Below are 13,040 nucleotides of genomic sequence, written 5' to 3'. Positions count from 1 at the left end.
ATTTTATACAGTCAATGCATGCATGTTTGCCTTTTGCTGCTAAAATCCCTACTCTTTTGTTTATACTCATTTTAGTTGTAAAAACAAACCATAGATGATTATATTCATTCACTACTTCTAGAGCATTTCCATCGAGATTCTACTTTTCATATCTTCCTAAAAAGCCACCTTTTCGGAAAACCATCACTTTAGTCTTGTCAGTATTTACATTCAAGAAGAGTGTTTTACATGCATTATTCAGAATATTAATTTGATTTTGCAGACCAATCGTAGTGTTAGACAGCAATACTGTATCATCCGCGAACAGAAGAATGTACAACTCTAATAAATCAGGCAAAAACTGTATTCCATGAATACCACTGATTTCAATTGCTGATGCAATTTCGTTAACAAACAACGAAAACAATATACGGCTTAACATACAACCTTGCCTTAGGCCAACGGGACAATAAAAAAAAACTCAGTTAACTTATCTTCAATACGTACGCAAGACGTGTAACATATTTATACACAGCAATGATAGCATTCATAAATTTCCCCTTTATACCTTTCTGAATCAAAATATCAAACAAAGATTGGCGTTGCACAGAGTCAAATGCTTTTCTCAGATCAACAAAACAGGCGTAAAGCTTACCTCCCTTCTTTGATAAAGATTTCTCAATAACCGCGTTCGGAGTAAAAATATGATATGTTGTGGCATAACCACGCCTGAATCCAGCCTGTGACTCTGTTAGCATATCATTTTCTTCAGCCCATTTGACAAGTCTTCCGTTTAGCACTGATGTATAACATTTGCTAATAAGACTGAGCAAAGACATGCCCCTATAGTTGTCTGTTGAACAACTATTTCCCTTTTAAAAATTGGAACAATTACTGCCTTCGCCCATTCATCTGAATACGTGCCCTTATCAAACAGAATGTCAAACAGTTTTGTTGAAAAATGTACAGCAATATTATCAGCTGATTTTAACATTTCTGCCAAAACACTGTCTACACCACAAGCCTTGCCTTTTTTTTAAATTTCCGAATAGCATCTGCAACTTCTTGTTCTGAAATATCATGACTGAGTTCATCAGATATATTTGATTCCTCTGGTTGCACTTCACTAATGGCTCTGTTATCAGTAGTTATAACCTCGTTCTGAGTAAATAAATTCCGAAAGTGTTCAAACCATTCATTTTCTTTAAGGTCTTTACATACTCCTATTTTCCTTCTTCCAGACACTTGCTTTGCTTCTTTCCAAAACTGTTTGCTGTCTTTGCTCAGTGATGCTAGACGTCTGGCTTTATCACGTCTATAGCTGACTTTCTTTACCTTACACTTTTTTTTCTTTCTTTTTTTTTTACATTATAGTTATTATTTATTATTTATTTATTTATTTGTGTAAGCTTATCTATCATTTATTCACCTTTTTTTCCCCTCAAGGCCTGACTAAGCGCGTTGGGTTACGCTGCTGGTCAGGCATCTGCTTGGCAGATGTGGTGTAGCGTATATGGATTTGTCCGAACGCAGTGACGCCTCCTTGAGCTACTGAAACTGAAACTGAAACTGAACCTTACATAAATCCTTATATTCCTTCCGAGCTTTCACATAGGGTAATTGGTGCTTATCATCCTTGGTTTGTCTTAACATTGTTAACAATTGTCTGGCTTTGTGTTTTGCATCTTCACATTCAGCATCAAACCATGGGGCATCTCGCTGATCACTCCCAACACACACACGCTTCCTCATACATTCACTCGCTCTCAGCAATACATTACTGAATAGTTCCAAAGCCTCATTTACACTGTAATCCAAAAGAGAAAACGCATGTACACACATATCCTGTAAATCGTCTGAATAAAGACCTTCAGAGTTTCCTGCCCCGGAGGGGGTGTGGCGGGGATTTAACAAATGCCTTATCCGAAAAGCCAACAAGGTGTATCCTGGAGTCTTGATGTTTATGGCCCCTCTGTGCGCGCGCGCGCGCGCGCGTGTGTGTGTGTGTGTTCCCGAGTCTTATCTAACAAAAAAAAACCCGCATGCTCAGTTCGAGCGAATTTCATTTGCTGCACGGAAGTATCATTCAAACGCCACCACCCCCACCCCCTGCCGCATTACCCCCTCCCCCTCCAAACCGTCGTAGAGAGGGCTGTAAATTGTGCATACAGTCGAAACAAAAAAGGCGCTGTAAATTCCCAAATGTCCCCCCCCCCCACCCCCACATGCACCCCCCCCCCCCCCACGCCAATACCAACTCCCCCTCCAAACCGTCATAGTGAGAGGGCTGAAACACAACACAACACAGTACAACCCGTACTGTGACAACTGATTACAACACAACACAACACGACACGACACGACACGACACGACACAGTACAACTGAGAACCATGCACTAAACACGTCCGCCCATACTGTGATAACTGATTACAACACAACACAACACGACACGACACGACACGACACAACACAGTACAACTGTGGACCATGCACTAAACAAGTCTGCCCACACTGTGATAACTGATTACAACACAACACAACACAACACGACACAACACAACACAACACAACACGACACGACACAACACGACACGACACAACACAACACAACACAACACGACACAGTACAACTGTGAACCATGCACTAAACAAGTCTGCCCACACTGTGATAACGGATTACAACACAACACGACACAACACAACACAACACAACACAACACAACACAACACGACACAACAAAGAACGGTAAAACTGAGAACCATGCACTAAACACGTCCGCCCATACTGTGACAACTGATTACAACACAACACAACACAACACGACACGACACGACACGACACAACACAACACAGTACAACTGTGGACCATGCACTAAACAAGTCTGCCCACACTGTGATAACTGATTACAACACAACACGACACGACACGACACGACACGACACGACACAACAGAACACAGTACAACTGTGAACAATGCACTAAATAAGTCTGCCCATACTGTGATAACGGATTACAACACAACACGACACGACACAACACAGCACGACACAACACAACACAACACGACACAACACAACACAACACAGCACGACACAACACAACACGACACAACACAACACAGCACGACACAACACAACACGACACAACACAACACAACACGACACAACACAACACAGCACGACACAACACAACACGACACAACACAACACAACACAGCACGACACAACACAACACAGCACGACACAACACAACACGACACAACACAACACGACACAACACAACACGACACAACACAACACAACACGACACAACACGACACAACACAACACGACACAACACAACACAACACAACACGACACAACACAACACAACACAGCACGACACAACACAGCACGACACAACACAACACGACACGACACAACACAACACGACACAGTACAACTGTGGACCATGCACTAAACACGTCCGCCCATACTGTGACAACTGATTACAACACAACACAACACAATACGACACGACACGACACGACACGACACGACACGACACGACACAGTACAACTGTGAACCATGCACTAAACAAGTCTGCCCACACTGTGATAACTGATTACAACACAACACAACACAACACGACACGACACGACACGACACGACACGACACGACACGACACGACACGACACGACACGACACGACACGACACGACACAACACAACACAACACAGTACAACTGTGGACCATGCACTAAACAAGTCTGCCCACACTGTGATAACGGATTACAACACAACACAACACGACACAACACAACACAACACAACACGACACAACATAGCACGACACAACACGACACAACACGACACAACACAACACAACACAACACGACACGACACAACACAACACAACACAACACAACACAGCACGACACGACACGACACAGTACAGCTGTGGACCATGCACTGAAGTCCGCCCACACTGTGACAACTGACTACAACACAACACAACACAAACAACACACAACACAACACGACACGACACGACACGACACGACACGACACGACACACGACACGACACGACACAACAGAACACAGTACAACTGTGAACCATGCACTAAACAAGTCTGCCCACACTGTGATAACGGATTACAACACAACACAACACGACACAACACAACACGACACAACACGACACAACACAACACAACACAACACGACACAACACAGCACGACACAACACGACACAACACAACACGACACAACACAGCACGACACGACACAACACAACACAGCACGACACGACACAACACAACACAACACAACACAACACGACACAACACGACACAACACAACACGACACGACACGACACAGTACAACTGTGGACCATGCACTAAACAAGTCCGCCCACACTGTGACAACTGATTACAACACAACACAACACGACACAGCACGACACAACACAACACAACACAACACAACACAGCACGACACGACACGACACAACACAACACAGCACGACACGACACGACACAGTACAACTGTGGACCATGCACTGAAGTCCGCCCACACTGTGACAACTGACTACAACACAACACAACACAAACAACACACAACACAACACGACACAACACAACACAGTACAACTGTGGACCATGCACTGAACAAGTTCGCCCACACTGTGACAACAAATTACAACGCAACACCATGCAATACAGTTACAGTTTCTGAAGGAGGCGTCACTGCGTTCGGAAAAATCCATATACGCTACACCACATCTGCTAGGCAGATGCCTGACAGCAGCATAACCCAACGCGCTTGTCAGGCCTTGAGTGCATGCTTATATATTTGTGTGCCTATCAGAGTGGATTTCTTTTTACAGAATTTTGCCAGAGGAAAACACTTTGTTGCCATGGGTTCTTTTTCAGTGCGCCAAGTGCGTGCTGCACACGCGATACAATACAACTGAGGACCATGCGCTAAACAAGTCCGCCCTCACTGTGACAACTTAATACGATACGATATATCTTAATAAAATACAGTACAACCCAATACAATTGTGGTCCATACGCCAAACAACACAACTCCCCACACTGTGACAAAGCAGAAAAACACAACACCAACAAAACCAAAAACGAAAACTGAACACACAATACAATACAACACAACACAATAACGAAACAACTAAATAAATACAATATAACTGTAGGTCTTACCACAGACAACAAGGCTGACCACACCTGACAATACAGTACATCTGTGGACCGTACATCAAACACGCCCACCCACACTAATGACAACGCAATACGCTACAATACATCTCCAATACAAAACAAGACAAACGTGCACCTTGCAGCAAACAAGGCCACCCACACTGTGACAACGCAATACAATATATTACGATACAATTCCATACAATACAAAAACAACTCTATAAATACAACACAACACAATACATTACGATACAATTCCATACAATACAAAAACAACTCTATAAATACAACACAACACAATACATTACGATACAATTCCATACAATACAAAAACAACTCTATAAATACAACACAACACAATACATTACGATACAATTCCATACAATACAAAAACAACTCTATAAATACAACGCAATACAATACATTACGATACAAATCCATACAATACAAAAACAACTCTATAAATACAACGCAATACAATACATTACGATACAAATCCATACAATACAAAAACAACTCTATAAATACAACGCAATACAATACATTACGATACAAATCCATACAATACAAAAACAACTCTATAAATACAACACAACACAATACAAAAACTCAATGAATATAATGCAACTGTGGACCATATGGCCAACATTGTGACAATACAATACAATACGATACATTATAATTCCGTACAACACAACTGTGGACCTTACACCAAAGTAAAGCGGCCAACACCATGCCACCGCAATACAATACAATATATTACAACTCCACACAACACAATAAAACTGTGGACCTTACACCAAACAAAGCGGACATCACTCGTCTTCAGTTTCTCCAGTTTTAGAGTTATGCATGCGTGTGAATGACTGGTGCGAAAGCGCTTTGATTTGTCTCTGCACAAGATTCAGCGCTATATAAATACCATTATTATTATTATTGTTGTTGTTGTTGTCGTTGTTGTTATCTTTTATACATTACATCTCCATGCAAAACAATACAACTTGGACCTTGCATCAAACAAGGCTGTCCACACTGTGACAATACAATACGCTACAACACAACTCCATGCGAACAAACAATACGACTACATGGACCCTACACCAAACGATACAGCTGCTCACACTGTGACAACTCAATACACTACACTACAATACACCTCCATGCAATAAACAATAAAAAAAACAACAACAACAACAAAAAACCCCAAACAAACCACAATACAACTGTGGACCGTACGCCAAACGATACAGCTGCCCACTATTTGACAATTCAGTACACTACACTACAATACAACTCCATGCAACAACAACAAAAAACATATAAAAAACGAAAATACAACAAAAAACAACAAAACAAACAAACAAAAAACCACACAAAAAACAACAGAATACAACTGTGGACCCTATGCCGAAAGATACAGCTGCCCACAATTTGACAAGAATATGCTACACTACAATACAACTCCATGCAAAAAAAAAGCAAAAACAAAAAAAACAACCCAAAAAACCACCCACCTCAAAACAACAACCCCAATACAACTGTGGACCCTACGCTAAACGATACACTGCCCACAATTGGACAACTCAATACACTACACTACAATACACTACAATACAACTTCATGCAAAAAACATTACAACCGTGCACCCCACACACCAAACAATACAGCTGCCCATAATTTGACAACTCAGACTAATACAATACTCTACAATACGCTACAACTCCATACAAAAACAATACAACCGTGGGCCCCAAACCCAAACAATTCAGCTGTTCGCAATTTGACAATTCAATAACTACACTACAATACAACTCCATGCAAAAAACAATACAACTGTGGACCCCTCACCCAAATAATACAGCTGCCCACACTGTGACAATACAATACAATACAATACAACTCCATGCAAAAAACAATACAACTGTGGAACCAACACACCCAAAAAACAACAACAGCCATGCACACGGTGACAACTCAGTACACTACAATACACTACAATACAACTCCATGAAAAAAAAAAACCACTGTGGACCCTACGCCAAAATATACAGCTGTCCACAATTTGACAACTCAATACACTACACTACAATACACTAAAATACAACTCTATGCAAAGAAACAACAACAACACAATACAACTGTGGACCCTACGCCAGACGATACAGCTGCCCACAATTTGACAACTCAGTATAATACAATGCAATGCAATAAAACATGCAAAAAAACAATACAACTGTGGACCCTACGCCAAAATATACAGCTGTCCACAATTTGACAACTCAATACACTACACAAGACTAGAACTCCATGCAAAAAACAATACAACTGTGCACCCCACAATAAAAACAAAAACAAAAACAACAACAAAACACAAAAAACAAAACAAACAAACAAAAAACAAAAAACGGCTACCAACACTGTTGAAAACTCAATACACTACAACTCCATGCAAAAACAATACAAATGTGGACCCCACACAAAAAAACATCAACAACAAAACACACACACACACACACACACACACACTGTGTCAACCCAACAACTGACCAGCTCAGCGGCGATGAGGAGCAGGGCGATGATAACAGCGATGACAAGCTCCACCTTTCTCCACCGCCACAGCGCCGCTCGCACCCTGTACACACACACACACACACACACACACACACACACACACACCACACCACACACACACATACACCACACACACACACACACACACACACACACACACACCATGTCACAAGGCCACTTGGGAAATACTTATTTTTATTCGAAAAGAAGAACAGCACAACCCCTCTTCCACTCCCCCACCATCCCCAAACAAAAACAACAATCAAAACAACAACAAAACAAAAAAACAAACGAACAACAACAACAACAAAAACACATCCAAAAAACCAAACAAATACAAAATCAAAGACCAAAGATGGCGGAACGTGTTGTGTACCTTTTTTCTTCCCAAGAGAAGACACTAATGCAGTCAGGATAATCATGCCCTGCAATGTTTCAACGTAACTTGAGAAACACAGCGTAACGCCATGCCATATGTCATGTCATATCATGCAGTGCAACAAAACGTGGGGTAACGTAATATCTTGCCGTGTCACGTCATGTAACGCAACGTAACGTAACGTAACGTCATGTCATGTCACGCAGCGTGACTGAAAGTAACGCAATGCCGAGCCATGCCGTGTAATGCATTGTAAGGTAACACAAGTAACGTGATGGCATGCAATGTGATGTGACGCGAGTAACATAGTGTCTTGTAACGCAACGTAACGAAAGTAACACAACGTCATGTCGTGTGATGCAATGAACGTCATGCAATGCGATGTGACACGAGTAACATAGTGTCTTGTAATGCAACGTAACGAAAGTAACACAAAGTCATGTCGTGTGATGCAATGAACGTCATGCAATGTGATGTGACACGAGTAACATAGTGTCTAGAAATGCAACGTAACGAAAGTAACACATAGTCATGTCATGTCAAGCAATGTTCTGGTGCTCAGGTCGACAAAAAATGGCAGGTTTGAGGCATGTGTCCGCCGTATCTCTCTCTCTCTCTCTCTCTCTCTACACACACACACACACACATATATATATATATATATATATATATATTATGTGCGTGTGGAATGAGAGAGTGAGAGAAAGAGAGAGGGAGGGCGGGGAGAGAGCGAGAGAGAGGGGGCGGGGGGGGGGGGGATTAGTTGTTCATGGTGAAGTAGGACAATTTTTAGGAGACGGGATCACTTATCATTCTGTTTTTATGATTGTCTTTTTTCTTCTTCTTTTTTTTTTAATCTATATATCTATATTCACATACACAGAAAGAAAGACAGAGACAGACAGATAGGTAGATAGATAGGCAAGACAGATAGACAGACAGACGGTAGATAGACAGGCAAGACAGACAGACAGACGGTAGATAGATAGGCAAGACAGATAGACAGACAGACAGACAGACAGACATATGTAGAATAGATACAGGTATACAAGCAGAGAGAGAGAGAGAGAGCACGCACGCACGCACACACACACAATGACACATACACATACAGAGAGATAGAGACAGACAGACAGACAGACAGACAGAGACAGAGACAGAGTGAAACTGCTCCCTGAAAACGAGGTCGCTATTGTTTGCTTCAGACAGGAAGAAGGGGACTATAATATTTTTATTTCAGAATTCAATGATCCACTGACATGCATATCCCAACAAAACTGTCACACTCATAAGACCTGGTTCATTTCGGGTACAGCAGAAACCAATAATTCTGTCACTCTTTTAGTTTCTGCCTTTTTTTTCTATCTTCACTGTTGTCTCCTTTTTCTGACGGGCGCAATAGCCGAGTGGTTAAAGTGTTGGACTGTAAATCTGAGGGTCCCGGGTTCGAATCACGGTGACGGCGCCTGGTGGGTGAAGGGTGGAGATTTTTACGATCTCCCAGGTCAACATATGTGCAGACCTGCTAGTGCCTGAACCCCCTTCATGTGTATATACAAGCAGAAGATCAAATACGCACGTTAAAGATCCTGTAATCCATGTCAGCGTTCGGTGGGTTATGGAAACAAGAACATACCCAGCATGCACACCCCAGAAAACGGAGTATGGCTGCCTACATGGCGGGGTGAAAACGGTCATACACGTAAAAGCCCACTCGTGTGCATACGAGTGAACGTGGGTGTTGCAGCCCTCGTACGCAGAAGAAGAAGTAGTTTCAGTTTCAGTAGCTCAAGGAGGCGTCACTGCGTTCGGACAAATCCATATACGCTACACCACATCTGCCAAGCAGATGCCTGACCAGCAGCGTAACCCAACGCGCTTAGTCAGGCCTTGAGGAAAAAAAAAGAAGAAGAAGTCTCCTTTTTCGGCCTCCCCAGTCCATTCCCCTTTCTTTTTTTTCAAACAAGCCTTGACACTTTTTTTTTTCTCTTTTCCGCAGTCTATGATGTACTGTCTGTGCTGTTTTGCTCTGGCGAATAGGTAGTGAGATGTAAACACTGGGATGTGCACTAGCTGCCCATTCTGCAGTGTTATTTGCCTGTATGGCCTTTTTATGTATTTTTTGTTTGGCTTTAAGTATTGTTTGGTTTTTCCTTTTTTTACGACTTTTTATAACCTGGGAATAATAAAATAAGCGAAATGGTTGGCGTCCTCAGCATGGCCTGGCCTTATTTGCCATAAGGAGCTAAATGGTTGGGATACTGTATCATGAACTGTTTTGTGGGTTTGTCTTTGTGGTGGTTTTTTGTGTGTAAATATGATAGTTTTGTGTTGACGCGGTTGAGCATTTGTATGGTTTGACAGTCCTGATAATGCCCTGTGCGGTCGGCTGGACTATAAGCTACAAGAAGAATAAGAATAAGAATAATTTAAGAATAAGAAACCAACAATACATGCAAAATGACGAGTTATGCCGAAGACGAATCCCACTTTTTGTTTACATGTGAAGCATACGAACCCTATTACAGTATTAGACAGATATCTTTACAACCTGTTTCAGACGCCTGTTATCAGATAACAAAACCTGGTTAATGTGTTGACAGTTGAAAAATGAAGACATGACTGAAGCTAGTAAAGTCTGAACAGTTTTCGATTTCTGTTTGGAGACATTACACTCGTAGTTCTTACAGATTAACTCTTTCTTGATTTACGTTATGTGACTGGTGGTTTGCTTATTGGACATGACCACTTCAACAGTTAGTTATGATGAGGTCTCGGCCTATCTGACCTGTTTTGTATATACACGAATGGAGACGGGCATAAGCGCTGAACAACTGTTGTTTGAAAGTGCAGAATATGTTGAAGTTATTTACTTTTGATTTGTTTTTCATGTTATTATATTTTTTTTTCTTTGACAATGTCTATGGGATTGTTAACGCCCATGTCACTATGGCATTTTTGCTGATGACAGTTTCGGTACACACACGCGCACGCATACACACACACACTCTCACACATACACACACACACACTCTCTCTCTCTCACTCACACACACACTCTCTCTCTCTCACTCTCTTTCTCTCTCTCTCTCTCTCAGACCGTACATCCCCCCCCCACACACACACACATGCACACACAGAACTCAGCCTCTGCAAAAAAACACATACGCACACCATCTTCACACACACACACACACACACACACACACACACACACACACACACACACACATATGTTGTTGCTTTTTCTCTTTCACATACTACATTGAAGCTTATGACCCATGGCCTTGCCAGATGAACAGACATCTAAGGGAGTGAAGCGTTATCTCACGTATCTCTTACAGCAGTACACCACGGGGGCTCATCCATTAGGCACTGTCCACACTGGGAATGACCAGACACCTCCAAACCGTACGACCTTGACCTGTGACCTCTCAGTGACCTTGATTCATAGCCTATGATGATCTTCGTACAGGTGATACCTCCGTCACTATCTTTGGAGTAGACAGATACCTGTAGCAGGCCACGGGTGGTTGTTGAGGAAGTGTCGAAGTTCAAGTGTACTACGGACGCATATTTTCACACACACACACACACACACACACACACACACACACACACACACACGACGACGACGACGACCAAGACAGGAAGCTTCTCAGAACAGCATCTGAAAAAAAAAAAAAAAAAAAAAAAATCTGCTCCCCTTCACTTGCACAGTTTCAGAGGCATTGCCATTCCCGAATCCCCCTTTCGCAGCCACACCCAGGCCCCGCTGCCAATACACAGAGTCCACGGGGGTCTGGGTTCGAATCCCGCTCTCGCCCTTTCTCCCAAGTTTGGCTGGAAAATGAATCTGAGCGTCTACTCTTTTGGATGTGACGACACACTGAGGGCCCCCGTGTGCAGCACGCACCTGGCGCACTGAGAAAGAACTCGTGACAACGACAGCGTTGTCCTCTGGCCAAATTATGTTAACCCTCTCCATGCGAACGGCGAAAGAGAAGACGTTAACAGCGTTTCACCCCAATTACCACCATCAAAGTATTGCAAGTGGAAGGCTCTCATACTGAAGAGGTGAATGTTGACAAAGAATACCACAATTCTGACGACGGAAGCTAAAGGTTGGGTCATTCAGACACCCACTGGACATCCGAGGGGTCTGTGTAGAGAAGAGAGGACTGGCCGTACTGAGTGAGTTAAAAAAACAAACAACCAAAAAAAAACACAAAAACAAAAACAAAACAAGAGAGGCAAGGCCTTCAAGACTCACTTGTGATAAATTAAGTCCCCTAGCATTAATTACAGAGTAATTTCCCTTTTTTACTATCTGCACCAAAACGTTTGCAAAATAAATAAAACTTCCATGCTTAGCAAAAGAAGTTCCTGTTTGAACAAAAAATGATAATAATGACTTCTCTTGTTGTTGTGTCAGAATAAGAGGTCAAAGTGCCAAGTTTAGAGAATACAAAAAAATATAAATATAACAGTAAATGCAGTTTGCATATAATTAGGCTTCTTTTTTTAATTTTTTTGTGCCCATCCCAGAGGTGCAATATTGTTTTAAACAAGACGAATGGAAAGAACTGAATTTTTCCTATTTTTATGCCAAATTTGGTGTCAGCTGACAAAGTATTTGCAGAGAAAATGTCAATGTTAAAGTTAACCACGGACACACACACACGGACACACACACACACAAACACACACACACACAGACAACCGAACACCGGGTTAAAACATAGACTCACTTTGTTTACACAAGTGAGTCAAAAACAAACAAACAACAACAACAAAAACACACACAGGTACACAGATATTTCAGCATGCACTCAAGGCCTGACAAGCGCGCTGGGTTATGCTGCTGTCAGGCCTCTGCCTGTTGGCTGTGGTGTGGCGTATAATA

At 42.1% G+C, this 13,040-nt stretch overlaps 1 protein-coding gene across 6 annotated transcripts in view; it reads right to left on the bottom strand.

The window, feature by feature from the left end:
- The window catches only part of LOC143290003 (uncharacterized), an 85,511-nt gene that overhangs the window by 10,253 nt on the left and 62,218 nt on the right, over positions 1-13,040 (bottom strand). For all 6 annotated transcript variants that reach the window (XM_076599311.1, XM_076599310.1, XM_076599309.1 and 3 more), the window contains one exon: positions 7,732-7,816. In XM_076599311.1, coding sequence (XP_076455426.1) covers positions 7,732-7,816 — 85 coding nt within the window. The remainder of the gene's footprint in view (positions 1-7,731; positions 7,817-13,040) is intronic.

Source organism: Babylonia areolata, chromosome 14 (assembly GCF_041734735.1).
Source record: "Babylonia areolata isolate BAREFJ2019XMU chromosome 14, ASM4173473v1, whole genome shotgun sequence".
NCBI classification, from domain to species: Eukaryota; Metazoa; Mollusca; class Gastropoda; order Neogastropoda; family Buccinidae; genus Babylonia; species Babylonia areolata.
This window is presented reverse-complemented; position numbering and strand designations above follow the sequence as displayed.